Genomic DNA, 20,470 nt, shown 5'->3' on the forward strand with positions numbered 1-20,470 from the left:
GGTACTAGCTCATGCCTCATCATACCTTCTTCATGAGACCCCGCATCTTTTAAATTGGCCATTGTGTGCACAGTGCTTCGATAGCATCTAGAAAGATCTTCAATAACTTGGATAGTTTTACCCAAAATAAGTCAAAAACATATTATTGTTTTTGTCAAAGCATAAAAATACTTATTGACCAAACCAATGCAAGAAACCCTTGATAAATTGATTATCCAATCTTTGAGAGATGAACCTTAGCTAATGGGATTGTCCAAACAAAATCCTAGCTCCTAAAAGAATTGATTGATTGTTTTTCTATTAAGATAGGGGAATATCTATCATAGGGCTTAGCTTGAAACCCTTGGTAAATCCGAAGGGGAAGAGAAGAACAAATGATTATTGAAACAATTTCCCACTAGCATAAATCATGTTTGCAATTTCAATTCTTTTTTTGATTTCAATATTGTATACAAAAAATTTCTTGATGTATCAAAAAACAAGTATTTGTGTTATAGAGATTTAGGGATTCTAAGTGAATCTAAATGCAATAGGTTAAAAGAAAGGATCGCATTAGACCTCCCCCAAGGCTAGTTATAGAACCCTACATCATGGGGATTGATTTTATTGCTTCGGAGAGCTTGGACTGGCCTCAATGGTGAGAGGTCATTCTGTAAGAAAGACATTAGGTAGGAGGTAATAAGGGTGCTGGGGGGACTTTGGCTAATAAATTCCTTATTCACTTGGGAATTGCCTGACCCTAACATGACTCAAGATGGACTTGTGAGAGCCCTATTACTAGTTAAGCGCTAAAATCTTCATGGAAATTAACCATTCGTGTTGTTACTTCTGTATGGGCAAAATGAGAAATTCTAATAAGATCCTTCAAGATGAATAAAGATTTTGTTATAAAGGATTATTATTTTCTCTTTGAATGTTGTGATTTTAAATTATTGTAACTAAATCTAGTGACCTAAAGGATTAATTTAGAAAGCTACCTTCATATGTTGAAACATAAGTGTGCTAGGTAATTAAATAAATAATGCTAATCCATAGAGGAAAGTGAGAGGGCGAGATTCCCAACGGATTCCTCCTAAGGTAGGATGGTCTCAATGCACCAAGAACTTCCTCAAAATAATGCATTAACTAGATATTAAGTATTGACTAGAATATTGAATAGAACCCTTACTCCATGTCATTTCAAGAGTCGAACGTAAAACTATGCCTCGACTATGCTCGATGGGCATAGGGATTGATGTGCTACACTCCCCCTTGTTTCTCACTCTCTTTGAACTAAGTGCAACATAGTTCAAATTATCTAACGCACAATGAATGCTTGAAGATCAATGCTAGATGAATTAATATGTGACCTTAGTCTACACTAGAAAATAGAATTCAAGTGTGGAAACAATGATGTAAAGAATAAGAGGTTTCCAAGGCAACTATCACTTGGCCCATGCACACAGGGTCACATTGATGAACACCAGTTTCAGTATGGTAAGCAGGCTTAGGTAGAGGTGTTGAAGCCAATGCCTAGCAATGATTATAAAGCTTCTGAGATCCTCATTGTGTCCCCAAAGTTGAGAAAGGTCAGAGAGCCTTTTATTGAAGATGTTACTCACTTATATCCAACTAGAATTGCAACTCAAAGAGAGATTGTCATGGGGGAGAAAAGCAAAGAGGAGGTTGAAAGTGAGGATGTTATTTGCAAGAGGAAGATTTATTTTGTTGGCCCTGCTAACTATGAGAGGATGGGTAAGGGATTTGGCCAAATGGTTGTGAATGTCTCTCAAGATACAGATAAAGATGAATACCTTAGCATATCGCCAAAAGACAAGACTATGCTAGAGAAAAAAGATATACAGTTATCATATTCTATTGTTTATTGTTGTCTAAGGTGAGGTTTGTTGTTGGTTTTATGAACTTTTTCAAATCACCTTGCACTTCCATTCTCTTATTTTCTTCTTTTTTTCCTATATAGGGTATACATTACTTCTCTCATCAATGAAATTGCAAGAATATTTTTATTATTGATCCACTTCTCTATGTGGATCTTTTTTCAAACTCTCACTCAAATATTGCAAATTTTCTTATTTTTATAATAGTGCCATACATACACATTACATGTTGAAAGGTAAATAAAACCCTTATATATAGTTACTTACGGTGATTTTTTCATGTTTCTTGCTAACTTATTTTTTATTTAGTCCATGGACATTGGAGTTTGATCTACTTTGATATTGTTGCTCGAGAGGTCATCCTTATGAATTCTCTTTCAAGAATTCATGGCATGGCAAAAATGTATAGTAAATAGTCTTCCCTTGTTAGCCAAAGACAAGTGAAAGCTACAAGTAGTAAGGGCACTGCCAAGCTAACTACAGAAAGCCTTCTACTAGCTCTATAAAAAAAGGCAAGGGCACATCCAAGTCAACCACCAAAAAGACTTTTGTTACCTCCACAAAGAAGGGTATGCCGAAGCTTTCTCCTTTGAAGTTGGATCCATCTTCTTTGAATCCCTAAATAGAAGAGGGTGCCCACGAAATTCAAATTTTTCCTACAACAAAGAAAATAGCCTGTAGTGAGGAAACTAGTGATGATGAATGAAAGTGATGAAGATGAACCCATTTCAAACAAGGAGGAAAGTTCAAAGAAAGGAGAAACTCAAGATCGAAAGGCCATCTACCCTTGTATTTGTTTCTTTATACATATGTACCATAGTTACATTGCCTTTGTACATTTGTACTTCAATTTTGTAACTCACATATAATGGAATTTTTCGAGCTTGCTCACACAAGTTCTCTGCAATGCTTATGGGTAACTCACATATAATGGAATTTTTCGATCTTGCTCACACAAGTTCTCTGCAATGCTTATGGGTAACTCACATATAACTGAATTTTTCGATCTTGCTCACACAAGTTCTCTGCAATGCTTATGGGTATCTATTGTAGAATACAATTGGCAATAATGTTTGTGAGATAGAACAAGTTTCACAATTTTTTATATATTCATAGTTCAAAACTCAAAATATTGGGAGGCAAACACCTCATACAAGAGAAAGAGCATTAAGCTCTTCTTCCAATTGCGGAGAATTGATCTTAAACTTATACCAAGAAGTCGTATTGTCCAATAATCAAAACCCATAACAAGAGATTGCTAAGAGGTACTGTAAGATATAGCCAAAGACTTAGGATATGCATTGCACTGTATAAAAGCACCCTTGTAGTCACATTTCCTAAGTTTCCAAGATAGTCCTAGAATATTGTCCAAATCCTCCTCTAAAATCTTTCTACATAGCCATGAAACCTCGCCCTCTATAAATTTGGTGATTTAAAACAAGCTATAAAGATGTGCAAGGGTACAAACCACCACAAGCAAATTCTTCTAGATATCCTTCCAGGAGTCATGGCCTTTTGAATGTCTTCGATTATTCTAAGTTTGAAGTTCATTATTATTACTTCATCAAGAGTCTTCCAATTTAAGGATGTAAGGCTTGGCAATGGTAAATCCTCAATGTGTCTGTATATACCTTCTCTTGATGGAACCACATCTTGTGCATAATATAGAAAAATCTTACCTTCACTAAAAAAGCTACAGTTTGGGCAGGATAGATAATATCTACATATTATTTATGAAGTGCATTGAATGTGCCGCTAAGACTCTCCACAAACTCCCATTTAGAACTTGTCGATGGAAAGATATCTAACACCAATAATCCATTGTTTACATTTTTAAAAAAAATATTCGCATATAAGATTCAACTTAAAGCCAAACTTACAATGGCTTTGTTGAGAATAATGTTCATTTGGCAGTAAGGACATTTCCTTCACCATGTAAACATGTTGTACCTTAGCAAACCACCCCTGAGCTGTGATTTTACAACTAGTGATACGTCCCTTCCAATGATACTTGATATCTTCTTGTTTCATTTTCTTCACCTTGTGAGAGCCCCCTACAAGATAGAGACATTGTAACCCAATCATTTATAGTGAACATTTTAGACACCAATTTTCCATTTGCACTTTTGTTAAAGATTGTGCAAGAGCTTATGGAATGAGAATGACGCCTTGTGGAAGCCATTTAAAAAAAAGGAGTGCAACCAATATGCTAAGAAGGAAACTCAAAAAGAAAAGGTTGATGAACCTAAAACAAATATACAAAAGGCTAATGAAAATACGCTAGATACCAATACGAATATTCAAATGTTTTAAAGGTTACAAAATCGATAGTATCAATTGCATCTCCTTTTTTATCTCATCTTTTACCAACTTTTATTAGCTTTATGAGCTTCGAAACTACCAAAAGATGTCAGATCTCAGAGATTTCAACAAAAAAAGAGAAATCCACGCAATGGTCTCTCCTATCTCCAAGGCACAGGAGATAAGAATACTATATTTTTGCGCATGTGGCAAACTCTCATTGGCTCTTTCCTTAATCCAGTGATTAACAAAACTGCCACTTTTGATGTGTTTTGGCCCTAACGTGATCTCAAGCATATGAATTGAGAACTAATCAAGGATTTCTCCTCTTAAGTGTTTGAAATGCCCTAAAAGACCTAGAGCACGAGGAAATATGATGTGGTAACAATTGATATGTTAAGATTTTTTTAGCCAATAATGGGTGAAAATATTGTATGCTTTATAAATAGGTATTGGAAGGAAGGGAAACTCTTGATATCTTGGACCGAAAGCATGATCACTCTTATACCTAAGCAGCAAAGACAATGTTCAAAGCTAGGTCATTGAGAAACCCATTTCCTTAATGGGCACCATCTATAAGCTTTTGGCAAATGTTTTGGCTAAGAGGCTTGTTGCAATGATCCAAAGATACGTCAATGCTCATCAATATGGCTTTATCAAGGGTAGGAGCTTGCTTGTTGACAATGTTCTCAATGCCATGATGTCTACAAAATTATATAAATCCTAGTAAAAAGTTGTTTTCCTATAATTGGGATGTAGAAAAGGCCTTTGATAAGGTCAAATGATATCACATCAAAAGAGTATTGGAAAATGCGAGTTTCCATTTTTTCTTGCAAGGCAAGGGCACACTTCTATCTCTTACTTGATCCAAGAGAAATTAACATGAGTCTCTTGTTACATCCTTGGACACCTGGATGGGCCCTAGTAGCATTGGTCACAATGGTCCTAAAGAAGCCCCTAGTATGAATCATGTAACATGTTTGGCAAGGGTGTTCTCTAAGGGCACTTCTTTTCACCATTGCATTTCATCCTCTCCTTTGCATGATGGAAAAGTTGGTTTTGCAAGGCAACCTTGACAGAATCCAATATGAAGGTAAACAATTGATAGGCCAAGGCTTAACGGATGATCTACAAACGTCACTTGAAGTTGACGAGGTTGAATTTCAAAAAGGCCATGGAGCTATTGGACCTTTGTAGAGCGAGGTGGTGGGCTTCAACATTAACTATGGAAAGTCTTCTACCATAAGCATTTCTAAGAAAGACCTCCCTAATTGGAATTGGAAGGGGCCAGTAATCAAAAGAGAAAAAGTTTTATACATATAGCATCCGATTAGTCTAGAAGTCAAATGAGTCGAAAAGAACTAAGTGAATCATCGAGAGAATCAAAGTCAAATTCTAGAGTTGGGTGCAACCAACTATCCACTTACCTAGATAAAGGTTCTAAAGGTTTTCATCTACCTAGACCTATTGTTTTTATCTTTCACTAATTTAATGGAACTGTAGTTCTCAAAAAGATTGGGACTCAATGGCAAGACATATCTCTTATGGGAACCAAATGTAAGAGCAAATACTCGTCACATATATCAATGAAACCTCTTCTAAAGCCTAGAGAGAAGGGTGGACTTCAGCTTCTCAATCCAAAAGAGGAGTACAATGCACTAAGGAATAAGCTGCTCAAGAGACGTTGGATTGATGATCTACCATGGGCATGTATGATCCCCAATGTATTAGAAGGAACGAATATAGGTCATGAAATCTCCCAAGTCAAGATTTGATTCACAGCCCAATTATCAAGAAGATGAAGACCAAAGTACATGGAATTCTAGGCAGTTCGATTCCTATTATGGGGGAATAGCCTAGATATGACAAATTGGTAGTTTGGTGCCTTTGTAGTAAATGCTAATGAGAGTGTATTGTGCTCTTGGTATTTCAAGCCACCATACCCACACTAGTAGGAAGAAGGGGTATGTCTCTCGCGCCAAGCTTATCCCATGTAAATTTAAAGACTAGTGTGATCAAGACTACGTAAATTTAGAGAGAGGTAATCAAGATGAGAGCACCAAATCCTTCACCTAAGAAAGAATTCACGAGGGCTTACCAAAATCAACAATAATTGTGATAGAAGTCAGTTGCCTCAAAATGTGAGGGTATTCAAGTCTTTGATGTTGAAATAAGCATGCATCCTCCAAGCCTAGAGCCGCGATGTATAAAACCTCAAGGCTTTGAACGCTGAAGCTCTTTGGTGTGGATAACACCAAAATAATTGATGTGGGAAAGCATTTGTCTTCACCTCCTAAAAGCAATCGTATGGGACTACTTGAGAAGGAAATGGGCATTGCAACTCCTACTCAAAGATACAACATTACCTTGGAAAGTGGCAAGGGTTATTTATGATGTCTTGGGAAAAGTTTAGTCCTCTAATAAGTGGTAAATGCAAGTGACTGAGTCGAGAAATCTCCGATTCACATGTTTTGAAATGGATGCATTGGTAGGGAAGTTTCAAGATGAGTCCTCCCGCACCTTGGCATGTCATCCAAAAAGTAATAAAAGTATGTTCTTTACCATCGTAGTCTTCGAGCAAATCAAGGTAGAAATAACTTGGCTACGTATGTACACGCCTGTTGTAAGCAAATCCAGACCTTCGATTACTACTTTCCACACCGATACCAAGGACACTTAAACATGTTGCGAACTTAGAAACGCAAAGAAAGTAATTTTCTTCAGCTATTTACAAGATGCAAGCACACGCATCCAAACACTATTCTTCAAATGACTGCTTTTAAGTTCTCACACCACTGAACCAGGACAAAACAAGAGACTTACCAAAAAAGAAAAAAGTACTTTATTTAGCAATGATACAAGCAGTTTACAAGTAAGGTTTGCTTAGTTACAAGATACAAGCAGTTTAGATCAGCTTAGTCAAGCAAGGTTTGGTTAGTTTACAATCAGTTTCGTCAAGCATACATTAGGACTCTCTTTACCTCAAAAGCATATGTATATCACAACTCTTGAAACTCAAGTCCAAACGCTTTTATCACAACCTCAAACCTTTCCTCATGAAACGGAAATCTCTGTACATACGGTATACATCCATACAACCAACCACTCCAACTACGGACATTCTGCTCCATCTGTGTCTGTACATGATGTATAAATCCAATTTACCACCATAAGACTGCTCTAGCCCTGTGACTGTACATGATGAAACAGCACGCATGTACACAGTGAACATTCTGTTCAAACTCTTGACTATACAATGTGTACATCCAAGTTAGGTCTATCAAATGGCTCCAACTGTGACTAGACATGATGTTCGTATTCAAGTTGGGTCGGATACACTCTCATTCTAATCACTTTCTGCATCGTTCTTTCCTTAGCGCCAGCTTGACTTCGAATCCTTACTATAGAACCTGCACCCATGGCAGAATTGCAGACGGCACATGGAATATTACTATGATACATTCCCAACCCACATTTTTCTGGTACCAGTTGACATACATGAAGACAAGGGGATAACACACAATCCTACATGCTGGAACTTCCTCCAACTGTTGCAAGGGTGGAAAAACAATTGCCATTCTAAGGGTGCAAAACCAATTGCCGAGCCCCTGTAACAGATATGGGCTCATCTGTCCAGGGCACTCAAGACCACCCTGCACCGCATGGGAATGCAACAATCACAACTAACGTCAGAAAGGTTCAAACAAATTTAGATGAGTAAGCGACATTAGGTTCAAAGAAATAGAGACCAAGTTCTCACACCAAGGTAAGTGATCCCATATAGACTACTTCAAAATCAACATGCAAAAATAGACAAACGGGACTGTCTTTTACTACAACATAGGGAAGCAGCACAATCATCAGATAATTCAGCGATCTTTAGAGCTTGGTAGTAAAGAGACTGAATTTACCAGTCGTACACAGTAGGAGAGTTGGACGTTGCTTTATCAAACTTGTCCGACCCTATTTTCTTCATTGCTTTGCTGCTGCCAGGATGGAAGACACTCGTCCAAACATTCTCCTTGTCCCTGGCTGAATAAAGCAAAAAGACCAAGGGACCAAGTAGGTCAGCACATTCTCCCATCACCGTTTTTATGGGGTAAGGCCATCGAGGCATTACAGTGAGAACTGTGCCTACATAGCCGACATCTAACTAGCATATATCTTTAAAATTGAAAATATGTTCAAATGTAAAGAAATACAAATTAAATATATACATGAGGGAGATGCTCACGCCTGCATAGGGGATATTGTATCCGTTCTTTTATCAATATGCACTGTCAACTCTATCTCTCTCTTGCTCTCGTGTTCTTTCAACTTGTGAATAATTTTGGTTAGAGTGCAGCGAAAGCTTGTGAATACCATAGCTTCCGAGTGGTCGATATGAAGGCATCAGTCTTTTTGACAGTATTGTCTCAGGACTAGTTGAGAAATAAGCATCTTTTAAAAGTAAGCTTGGGCAATGGTGAGACACATCCAAGCTTACCACCAGGGGAGCCCAAAGCAGGTGAGGTTGGTGCAGATACTGCCTTTGGAATCAATCGATCTCGTTCAATTCCAAACCCACCTGTAAGCACAGGAATGAACAGAAACCTGGGTCAAACCACATTTGAAAAACATAAAGAAATATAAGGGAATACTTTGGGGCAAGCTGTTATCATACTGGTAGTGAAGATAGTGGTGGGTGTGGAGGCTGCTCCAGGGGTTGAAGGCAGAGACCCAGCTGCATCGTCCCGGAATGATGGATCAGTCTGCATCTGCAATGGTGGTGGTTTCACAATGGAAATGGTCTGGGTCACACGCCTCATCTCCTCTTGGTTCCTTTGAAACTCCCCACTCCACCTTCGATCATTGATTGTTGTAGTTGTCTCATCTATGTTCTCTGAAAATCAAGCCGGCGGCAGGTAAGCCATCTCTCAATTAACTCTTTCAAAGCACATTTCAGGGTTGAAGCGTGCAAAACACATGTGCATCTTAAAACAAGAAACTACATTTTTCGGGCCTGAATCTCCGAGCCCTTTTCGGGCCTGAATCCCCGAGCCTTCTCAAAGTCTTTAGACTGGAAAAACGTATGGACTTGCACAATTTTGACATCTAGTTTTAGAATGTAGTTGTAACTCTAAGAAATCAAGACACTGCCTCGTTGCTAGGCTACCCTGGTCAACCTTCATAAATGAACACAAGTAATCCAGTAAGCCAGATGCAAATCCAACATGGACTGATGGGTCTGCGTATCATCCCCACCACGTAGGAAGAAAGAACAACAAGCGAGACTGAGAATGGGACGCAATGGCAAGGACCAAATGCAGGCATGTTCTGCAAGGAGGAGCACGGTCTTGGAAAATCGACTGGTAGCTCAAAATTCAAACGGACAGACTTAAGCATGGTTAGCCATTCTTAATTCCCAAAGAATGAACTGGTATGCAAGATAGGAGCTCAATTGCGAGAGGATTAAAGCCCTACGAAGGGGATGCGATCAGCAATCGACTACTTCCGTTTCTGGACATGAATCGTGTTATGATACTGTAGTTTTCATTTCTGGACGTGAAGGAAGTCATAATACTGTAGTCTATATACCTTCCGCTTATGTGTAGAGGGATGTATATTGTTTGAGGTGCATTACCTGTGTACTTAAGATTGGGGGGATCCTTACGCAAGCGGCCGAGGCCACGGTCGGGCTGAGGACCAGCGACGACGTCGTCCCAGAGCTTGTCCAGCAGACCCATCTTTCTCTCTCCGAGGTTCAAACACACACACAGACAGAGCACGGCTGCAGAGAGAGAGATATATATATATATATATACACACACCACACACACAGCAACGAAAGCGCTAGTAAACTACTGTAAAAGGGGACTCCGCTTCCGTCTCTCGCCGCCTCTTAATATACACAAACATTTCAAAAAAGAAAGAAGATTTATTATTACCCAGCAAGCAAGAAGATCGAGGGAAAGAGAGAGCACGATGATCGATCTGTTTTTCTTCTTCTTCCATTTTGGGTTGGAACTTGGTTTTTCCCAGGAGGATGACGGCGATGACACACTTCCTATGTGCCATGGGGTGGGGAGAGTCGGGATTGACGATCGAGGGTGAGCGTGGATCGCGTAGACGATCTGGGCCACTGTTTTTTGGCGAAAGCAAACCCATCCACAAAAGTAAACCCAGCCCGACATGTAAACCCAACCCGTAGGGAAGGTGGGCTGTCGAAAAAGGTGGCAGGTCTGCAACACGTGGATGGGGCCCCACGATTTTCACCGAGGCATGTTACATGAGACCTTTGGAAGAGATGGTCACAATGAAGAGCTTGTAAACTTCTATTAGCTTCCAAAATTGATCATTTTTTATAACCTTCAATATGCTTATCTTAAGAATATCATTGGTAACAAACACAGAGGTTGAGTAAGAACCTTCATTCAAACATTAGCACAGGGACACCGTATTTGGTATTTTATAATGAACGCATATGGCTCTTTATATGTCGCAAAAAGAAGATCACGATAAGGAACTTGCAAACTCTAACTTAAAAATGTATTACTTAATAGTCAATTGCTTAAAATGTTGCATAAGGATACTTCCCTTTCACTACTAGCAACCTAGATTTGATGTTAAAGAGGAGAGCTTTTGAAGAAAATGACATTATATGCAAAAATGTGACACATCCTTGGCTTAAGTTGTAGATTAAAAACTCGTCAATGAAAACATCTCACTCTTCGCTTATTGAAATCAAAGAGGGCATTCATTTTCGAGGAAGCTTTTTGGTTGGGGAAAAAAATGTGATATTTAATCAATGCAAATGTGTCTCACGAAAATCGCGGGCCCCATCCATGTGTTGCGTGACCCGCCACCTTTTCCGATAGCCCACCTTTCCAACGGGTTGGGTTTCCATGTCGGGCTGGGTTTACTTTTGTGGATAGGTTTACTTTGGCCAAAAAGGAGTGGCCCAGATCGTCCCTGCGATCCATGCTCGGCCTTGACTGTCAATCCCAACTCTCCCCACCCCATGGCATATAGTGCTAAGGCATGCTCGCCTGCTCCTTCCCACGGATGCAGCACGCACATGGATAAGCACCATGTGCCTTTTCCCCAGTGGGTCTAGGGCGTAGCCTTTTCTGCTTTTCCCGCTAAACACCTTTTCTCTTTGTATCGACTTCACCGCCCGTGTGAAAGTCACGCTATGTGGCATAACATGAGAAAAAGGGACCAAACCTATATCCTATCAAGAGAAGCTTTTGAGACACAGGCATTGGGAGACTTAGAGCCCCACCATGCCTAAGTTCATGGACTTCATGTAGGGCTTTGGTAGCAGAAGCCAATGACCAGATTGGAGTTCATAATTTCGTGAACCTTGCAAAAGCTTTGCAGAATAGTATAATTTAAATAGAGAACTAGGTTGGCATATGCAGCTCAGTAAAGGAGTTTGAAGTTCTATATGCAGTTCTTGCATGTTTGTTATGTAGCAGTTTTATTGATGGTGTTTAGACATGCATTGCGTTTAGAAGCGAAGTATGTTTGTAGATAAGTTTTTGTGTTGTTTAAATATATGGAGGATGTCGAAAGGAGAATATGTATACATATGTAGTTTGAGTCACTGATCATAATTTTAAATGTCCACATTTCTTTTGGTCATAGGCACCATGGCCAAGTGGAAATAAGAATGGAAACACTACATTTTCCAAGGTGATATCTAGGCAGGGTGAGGTTCTTACAAGCAAGCCAACTTTCACACTTTCATTTTCGCCATACATTCAAAAGATCGTTTTCTTTTATTTTCGCTTCACTACTATTTACTAATCTTAAAAAGAACAAATGACGAAGATTTGAATCTAATCTTAATAAACTAAAAAGACGAATGGCAAAATTGTTTAAACTAATCCTAAAAAGAACGAATGATGAAGATTTGGATCTGACCTTTTAGCTTGCAAACACGATGGCCAAGGAATTGACACACACGTCTCCACACACTTGTGTATGACCTTCCTCTTCTCAAATAAGAGACGAATTTCTTAATGAAGAGAATGGCCCATACTACTTAACTCTCCCCAAAAGACGAATGACAAAATTGTTTAAACTAAACCTAAAAAGAATAAATGACGAAGATTTGAATGTAACATTTTAGCTTGTAAACGCGATGACCGAGGAACTAACATACGCGTCTTCATACACTTGTGTATGACATTTCTCTCTCCTCAAATAAGAGAAAAAATTCGTAATGAAGAGAATGGCCCATACTACTTAACTCTCCCCCTTTTATATAGGCTTCATGCTTCCCAAAATTCAAAGCTTTTGTAGTTTACAAACTTGAAAATCCTGAAAGCTTTCAAACATTTAAGCTTTTCTTAAAAAGCATGTCTTCAATTTTGGGTGTACACTTATGTTTTCCTTCTTTAACCCAAAAAAATAACAAATAATAATAATTACAAAATGTCACATAGCTGCACCTGTGAAAAAACACTTTAAAAAGAGTGTATGCACACACACACACAGATTTGTATGGTGCTATCTATGCAAACTTAATAGAGTTGATGTAGTTCCTATAAAAATGGAGGGCCTTCAAGTATTAGGTGAAGTAGCAAGGAAAGAGCTAATCAATGGACCCTGTAGCTCCAATAAGTGAAGTATTGCTTCTCAACTAGCACATACAAGGACTTTCTGGTGCACAAATCGGATATTGGGTGCGTAGTAGCGAGCACCGGAAGGTCCCCAAGAACAAAGAACTCTACTTAAGCTCAAAAACCAAGAAGATAGACTTGCACAACATGAAGAAAAGAGACAAATTGGGTACAATCTCTCCCCATGCCTTGTGTGAGTGCTTCACAAGGCATGTATTTATAAATTTATTCATCTCAAAGCTCAAAAAATAGCCCAATTTTATAATTAGCATGCTTTAGCTTTTGTGTTTGCTTTTGTCCAAATAAAGAATAAAGCGGTTGGACAGTCCAAAAGTCAAGTTGTGTCCAAACACAATATCCAATAATGAAATATTTAAACCGTGCGTCCATGCGCATACAAAATAATAAATATTTGTCAAGCGCTTCAATAAATAAGCGTGCCTAAATAAATATTAGCGCCACGCCTTTAATAATAAGACATCCATGTCCATCAAAAATGATAATTTCTTGAATACATGCTATCACCTAATGCTTGCCAACGCCGTTGGTGCCTGCTCTACACATCAACTGAAGCATTCACAATTGTTAGAAAATAATAAAATTAAACCGACAAAAGTGAATACCTAGCAGTCTTTAGCTACAAAATAAATAAATAGGTTGAAACTTTGCCTTAATCTTAATTTAATACGAGTGCTAACTCATAAACGTCCATTAATTTAAATATGTATTTTGTGAAATCACCCGCTGTGGAGTCACCCATATGCACATTAAATTAACATGACGCCCGAAAAGGACAGGCATCCCCGTCAACTTCTCACGCAAGGAATCCACCTTGTGTATGAGCCCCAACAAATAAATATAGTTTTATGAAATCCACCGCAAAACCTCACAGAATCCACTATGGTCTCACGAAATCCACCATGGAATATGCATCATGGCATCATACCCCCAGGGTGGGATAGCAATTGTCCTCAATTGCTATTAGCTCAATGTGGAGCGAGCAGTGAAGGGTAAGCACTTAGATCGCGGCCATGCATCCATTGGGCCTCTTCAACAATATGATTTTTAAAAATAACCAAATATGTAGAATATGTACAGCGAGTTCTAGTGGTCATAAAGTCAGTATCTAGAATAGTTTCAGGTTCAAGGATTTTAATTTCTTCTTCTAACAAAGGAGGGTTTTCATAGATAGGGTGAACAGGTAATTGGCCTCTAAAATGTCGTAACAAACTGATATGAAAAGTATTGTGGATTTAAATGCATTGTCATTGATTTTGTGAATGATCTTGAAATGTCCATAAAATCTAGGGGCTAATTTAACAACAGGGTGTTTCTCAACACTTTGTAATCTTCTCTTTTCAATGTGTAACCAAACATAATCATCAACTTTGAAACTCATAGCTTTTCTTTTCTTGTTAGCTTTGTTAGTATATGATTGCTGGGCTTTCACAATCATGTCTTTGACTTCAGCAAAAATAGTAGCATGCATATTGGCAATATCATCAGCAGCTTTAACTTTGTTTAACAATGATGTAACATGTGTAGGCAATCTATGTCCATAAATGATTTCAAAAAGTGCTTTCTATGTAGCTATATGGGGTGTATTATTGTATGCAAATTGAAGTAAATGCAAGTGTGTATCCCATGTTTGTGGTTTTGAAATTGTGTATGCATGTAAAAGATCTAAAATTGTACTATTAGTAGCTTCTGTTTGCCCATTTGTTTCATGATGAAATGCACATGAGAAATCAATCTTTGTACCTAAGTTAGCAAACATAGTCCAAAAATTATTGCAAAATCTAAAATCACGATCAGAAATAATAACTTTTAGCAAACCATGGTTAGTGAAATGCAATTAATATTTTCTTGCATGGAATGAAATATGCTTGTTTACTAAATCGATCTACAATAGTCCAAATCATATCATGATTAGCTTGTGTGTTAGGCAAACCAGTAATAAAATCCATTGAAATATGTTCCTATAGTTGTTTAAGAATCGGTAAATGTATTAATAAACCATATTGCTTACCATGGTGTTGCTTAAATCTTTGACAAATTAAACACTCAAATATAAAATTGGAAACATCATATTCCATTTGTGGCCAATAAAAAACTTCAACCAATGTACTCAAAGTAGGAATAATACCTCTATGGCCTTGAGATGGGGGACAATGAATTTTGTGCAACACAAATGATCTAAATGGAACAGTTACACACAACCTTTTCTCATAAAACATAAATCCATTAGTATAAGACAATGAATCTATTGGAATGCAGTTATTTGCAACTAATTTATTCCAATCACCTTGAAAACTAGGGTCTTGATCATAAGTATATTTCATAGAGATAAGGGAATCAAAAGATATAGCAGAGATATTATGGATAGTTAATCTTCTACTTAAGGTATTGGCAACAACATTCTCTTTTCCGGGTTGATATTGGATAAGTGGATGAAAACTTTGAATAAAAGTAGCCAATTTAATATGACGGACAGAGATTTGTGGCTGACTAAGGAGATGTTTGATACTTTGTTGGTCAGTTTTGATCATGAATTCAGATCCCATTAAATAGTGTTTCCATTGACGTAAAGCTTGTACTACAGCTAGCAATTCCTTATCATAGGTAGAATATTTGAGTTCAAATGGTTTAAGTTTGTAGCTAGAGTAGGCTATGGGATGTGAATCTTGTATAAGGACAACTCCTATTCCAGATCCACTAGCACCAGTGACTACTAGAAAGAATGGTCTATTAAAGTCAGGTAATTGCAAAACAGGGGCATGAGTTAAAGCATGTTTCAATAAATCAAGAGACCTTGACTAATTATCAGATCAATGATATACAATACCTTTCTTTAACAATTTTGTCAAAGGCAATGCAAGCAATGAAAAATTTCTCACAAATTTTGTGTAAAAGCTAGCAATACCTAAGAAAGAACGTAATTCATGCACATTTTTTGGTATCGCCCAATTCAAAATTACTTCTATCTTTTTAGGATCAACTTTAATACCATCAAAAGAAACAATATGTCCTAAGTATGTGGATTTGGAAAAAATCACTCTTTTTAGGGTTAGCATATAATTGATTCTCTTTCAATAATTTTAAAACCAAAGATAAATGTTCATAATGCTCATTCTCATTCTTACTGAAAACCAGTAGGTCATCAAAGAAAATGATTATACAATGATGATGCTTCAAAAATATGTGATTCATCATATGACTGAATGTGATTGGTGTATTAGTTAAACCAAAAGGCATAACAAGGAATTCATAATGACCAAATTGAGTTCTAAATGCAGTTTTGAAAATATCATGTGTATCCAGTCGTACTTGATGATATCCACATTTGAGATCTATCTTGCTAAATATTATGGCCCCTTGTAGTTTATCCATGAGGTCATCTACCCTAGGGATCGAATATCTATTCTTGACAGTGATCTTGTTTAGGGCACGATAATCAATGCACATTCTATAGGTGTTATTTTTCTTATTGACTAACACGACAGGTGCACCAAAAGGAAAACTATTGGGTCTAATGAGTCCTCAGGTTAACAATTCTTCAACTTGGGTTTGAATTTCTTTCTGTTCAATTTGATTATGTTTATAAGGTGCTTTACATGGTGGTTGTGATCCACGAATTAAGTCTATTTTATGATATTTAGGACGTGTAGGTGGTAAGCCATGTGGTAAATCAGCAACAAAACAATCTTTAAATTGTGAAAGAAATGGTGCGTGCCTAGGATGCATCTGATTTTCCTTAGCTTCAATTTCATTTACCCATACTAAATATGATTTGCAGCATTTTCTTAATGGAGGTTTAGCCTGTGTGTGACTAAGCAATGGAAAATTTACCCACACTTCATTGAATGCGTGGAATAATCTATATCGGGATTATATTTATGATGCCAAGGCATTTCTAAAATAATATCACTAAATTGCAATGGCACAACCAAGAAATTTATGCACTCAACATAATCATCAATTGTAATTTCTAAGTCATGAACTTCTTGTGTGCCATTGTATCTAGTCCCTAAGAATGCAACCTTTATGCGATAATGAGTTGGAATAGTATGTAAATTCAATTCTTTAACCAATTTTGCAAAAATAAAATGTGTGTGCTCCCATCATCATGCAAAACAATCTTTTCTTTACCATGCACAAGACATTTCATCGTTAATAACGAATGAGGACTTGGCATACTTGGTAAAGTATCTGAAATAGTACCGATATTGTCATCGTCTTCCGTAAAATCTGGCATTTCTTCATGGTCTTCATCTTCAGTCTCTCCCAAGTAGTTGATGTGAACATTTGGTTTTGTGGATTGACAATTCACCGCTAGATGTCCAAGTTGATGGCACTTATAGCAAACTATGGGTTTGGTTTTGGAAACATTATTAATAGGTAACGGCTGGGAGTTTAGGTATGTTGGAATTTGACTGGAAAGATGCCTTAGGATTTGGATTTCTGTTTGATGGTAAAGCAGAGGGTCGTGTCCAGGATTTACAGAAAGAAGATTGAACAAAGTGGTTTTGATTGAATCTTCGAAAGTTAGAATTGAATTGCTTTGTACCGAAGTTACCATTAGTTGGGAATTATTGTGGTCGCTTCTCTCGTCCTCAAATTTTGTCTTCAGCATCATGGGCCAAAGAAATCGCATCCTCGAGAGTTGTTGGCTTGAACATGTTCACCTCCGCATAAAAATGTCCAAGCAAACAAGATATAAACTTGCACTTTGTGGATCGCCTCAAGTACATCTTCAAGCATTCGAAGTTGCAATAAGGCATTCGAGAAACGCTCAATGTATTGCGAAATAGGCTCGTAATCTCTTTGTTGCAGAAGATCCCATTGTTTGATTACTTTTTCGTGGAATTGAGGTGGAAGAAAATTCTGCAAAATTTTCTTTTGAAAAACCTCCCAAGTAGTAGGACAATCAATACTTTTGCGGACAATAATCCACCATAACGATGCTCTATCCACTAAGTGGTTAGTGACATACTTGAGTTTGTCTTTTTCAGCATACTGTTCTTCATGAAAATAATCATCAAATTGACTAATAAAAGTGAGAACAGTCTTTCCATCACGTAGCCCATTAAAAGTACGGAATTTAAAATTTCTTTTACTTATCTTGGCTTCTTTCCTGATAGATTGTGCTTCGAGTGTCGCATCAATCATACATCGTATAACATCTTCGGGTTGTGGTCCATCTTGATCGACAATAGATCGTTGAAGAGTAACCAGTTGAGCTTGCAAAGTTTGACATACTCTTCATTCCTCTTGAAGTTGCATCATAATTAGGTCCAATTTTTGCTCCATCGTTGGTTCTGGTAAATCACCTTCGGCATAAAATCTTCCTTATTTTGATCAGACATCATGCAAAATCTCAAACAACCTCATACACTCGAAATCTTGTTAGCGGGATGAGCGTAGCTCAAGGTTGGGTTTACAAGGCTTGCTTCTTCTTCTTTTTTAATATGGGCTTTGTGATCTTTCTTCTTTTTGCGGATATGAAAATTGATGAAGGTTTTCTCTCAAGTGGGAAATAGATTGTGCGTGTCAGTTTGCTTGCTAGAAATTGTCTCTATCAGAGTGCAGGTACAAACAGGGGCTTGCTGGAGTTGTAAAATCGATTCGGGGTTGGTTCAATGTGAACAGCCACTATGGGAAAGATTGAGAATTGAGTTTTGAGTTTTAGTAAGACTTAAAGGCTTTAAGCTTTAAATTTAAAATCTTAAATCAATCATTTTTCTAATCGCCAAGATGTCACGACATCATTGATTGAATTGGCACCGTCGAGGACATGCTGGTACTGCAATCGTTGAAATTTAAGGCTTAAGTTTTCTTATAAAGCTTATTAAGCTTTTAAATCCAAGCTTAATCTTCTATGTTCTCTATTAACCAAATAGACTTACAAAGGATCTTCAGAGGTGGTCATCCGCTTCCTACGAGAGGTCCTTTGTGATCTGATAGCATAGCAGGGGGTTCTTCACTACTAGGAACATGTTGGTATTGTGACGGTCTGATTGTAGAGCCTATTGATTCTAGGAGCTTTGCCTTCACGCCGCAAGATGGTAAGCGATTGGAAGCCCTTGATCTCAACTTCGCTATGATACCATTGGTGCGTAAATCGGATGCTTGGTGTGTACGTAAGGAGTGCCGAAAGGGTCCCCAAGAACAAAGAACTCTACTTAAGCTCAAAAAGCAAGAAGATAGAGTTGCACAACATGAAGAAAATAGACAAATTGGGTATAATCTCCCCTGGGTGCATACTTAGCAAGCGTCGGAAGGTCCCCAAGAAAACAAAGAACTCTACTTAAGCTCAAAAAGCAAGAAGATAGACTTGCACGACATGAAGAAAATATACAAATTAGGTACAATCTCCCCCCCTACACGACATGAAGAAAAGAGATAAATTGGATAAAATCTCCCCCTGTTGAAACAAATTCTAACCAAAACATATCAAAACTAATACAAGTTTGTCTCAAAATCTTTATTACACATTTTATAATACAACTAATCAATATCTTTACAAATTTAATAGTGCCATTAATCAAGACCAAGTGGTGCATTCCAATTGATACTACATAGGTTTTTTTTGTAAATTTCTACTGCACTTAATTACAATGAAATTTTTAAAAATAGTATTAAATATATATACATGCAACTGGTTTCAAACTTAGAACCTTATCATCTACATATTCAAATTCTTCTCTTGACTTTCCTTTCTATACTCAATGCATGTAATTAAAGACTATGGTCCTACTCTAAAAGAACAAGACCAATAAAGAGAGCATTGAGATATGAGGAGAGAGGAGGGTAGGAGGTAAGGAGAAATCTCTCTCTCTCTCTCTCTCTCTCTCTCTCTCTCTCTCTCTCTCTCTCTCTCTCTCTCTCTCTCTCTCTCTCTCTCTCTCTCATATATAAGCCTATCTGGATAGCAGGCAGCAACAACGATGGGGGTAGTGATTGGCAATGAACAGCTACTAGGCAAGCAGTGATTGGGGCTTCATTTATTAGTAGTGCCAAGGTACCAAACAAGAGCCAATTTTTGGAGGGTTTAATTGGTTGCACACATGTAGCTCTTTAATTTAATTTATGAAATGTTGTTTATCTATGGATATCTAATAAACGGTAAACTTTTTGTTGAAATTTTTTTGGCCTATTGAAAGTATCATTGGCTGATACACTGGAGATAAGCATGGCTAAATCCTAGGTTATGTGGAATTGGGTCAACTAGGGGTTCACCATTTGTCTAATTGGGTAATAGCATTTTGCACAAACCTCAATTTGTTTGCACTCCTACACTTTTTTTATTTCAACTATTGCTGAACTGCAATTGGGAAGCAACGAACACTCGTTAATGTCATGGAGAATGCAAGAAATTCAACCCCAAGTTATTTATCCTCGATTATTGATGACTAACGGCAAGGGTGAGTGGCAGTATAGTGGTCACCTTCTTGCCATGTGTCATCACAATGAGCACATCATATAGAGTGTCAGAGAAACACCCCCTCCCCCAGCGCTCTCTCTCTCTCTCTCTCTCTCTCTCTCTCTCTCTCTCTCTCTCTCTCTCTCTCTCTCTCTCTCTCTCTCTCTCTCTCTCTCTCTGCCCATAGATCTCTTGGAGATCATGATATTAGGTACAAGTGTAGGATGTGGCAGCCACATTAAAAATAGGAAAGAAGAGGG

General features: G+C 37.8%; 1 protein-coding gene across 4 annotated transcripts; it reads right to left on the reverse strand.

The window, feature by feature from the left end:
- Positions 1-7,207: 7,207 nt before the first annotated feature.
- Positions 7,208-10,451, reverse strand: LOC148018402 (dormancy-associated protein 1-like). Of its 4 annotated transcripts, none has more exons than XM_087661942.1 (6): positions 10,106-10,450; positions 9,802-9,948; positions 8,842-9,060; positions 8,665-8,745; positions 8,090-8,210; positions 7,208-7,831 (listed from the first exon to the last, which is right to left on the reverse strand). In XM_087661942.1, the coding sequence occupies exons 1-6, from the start codon at positions 10,323-10,325 to the stop codon at positions 7,804-7,806; spliced, it is 816 nt and encodes a 271-aa protein (XP_087518068.1). In that variant the 5' UTR covers positions 10,326-10,450; the 3' UTR covers positions 7,208-7,803. The 4 variants fall into 4 exon arrangements, with proteins under 4 accessions (XP_087518068.1, XP_087518067.1, XP_087518069.1 ...); XM_087661941.1 differs by having other exon boundaries at positions 7,208-7,588; positions 10,106-10,434; XM_087661943.1 differs by lacking the exon at positions 9,802-9,948 and having other exon boundaries at positions 7,208-7,588; positions 10,106-10,451.
- Positions 10,452-20,470: the final 10,019 nt, after the last annotated feature.

The sequence above is a fragment of the Lygodium microphyllum genome, chromosome 21, assembly GCF_053477565.2.
Source record: "Lygodium microphyllum isolate KBCC chromosome 21, Lygodium_microphyllum_v1.1.10, whole genome shotgun sequence".
Taxonomy (NCBI): Eukaryota; Viridiplantae; Streptophyta; class Polypodiopsida; order Schizaeales; family Lygodiaceae; genus Lygodium; species Lygodium microphyllum.

Excerpts from the sequence above, each read along its gene's own strand:
- LOC148018402 (XM_087661941.1), bottom strand. The coding sequence starts at position 10,325 with ATGGGTTTGCTTTCGCCAAAAAACAGTGGCCCAGATCGTCTACGCGAT. Across the intron at positions 9,949-10,105 it reads TCGATCTTCTTGCTTGCTGG|CCGTGCTCTGTCTGTGTGTG; the intron begins GTAATAATAAAT and ends CTCTCTCTGCAG. Across the intron at positions 7,589-8,089 it reads TCTCCTACTGTGTACGACTG|GTTCTATAGTAAGGATTCGA; the intron begins GTAAATTCAGTC and ends CCATGGGTGCAG.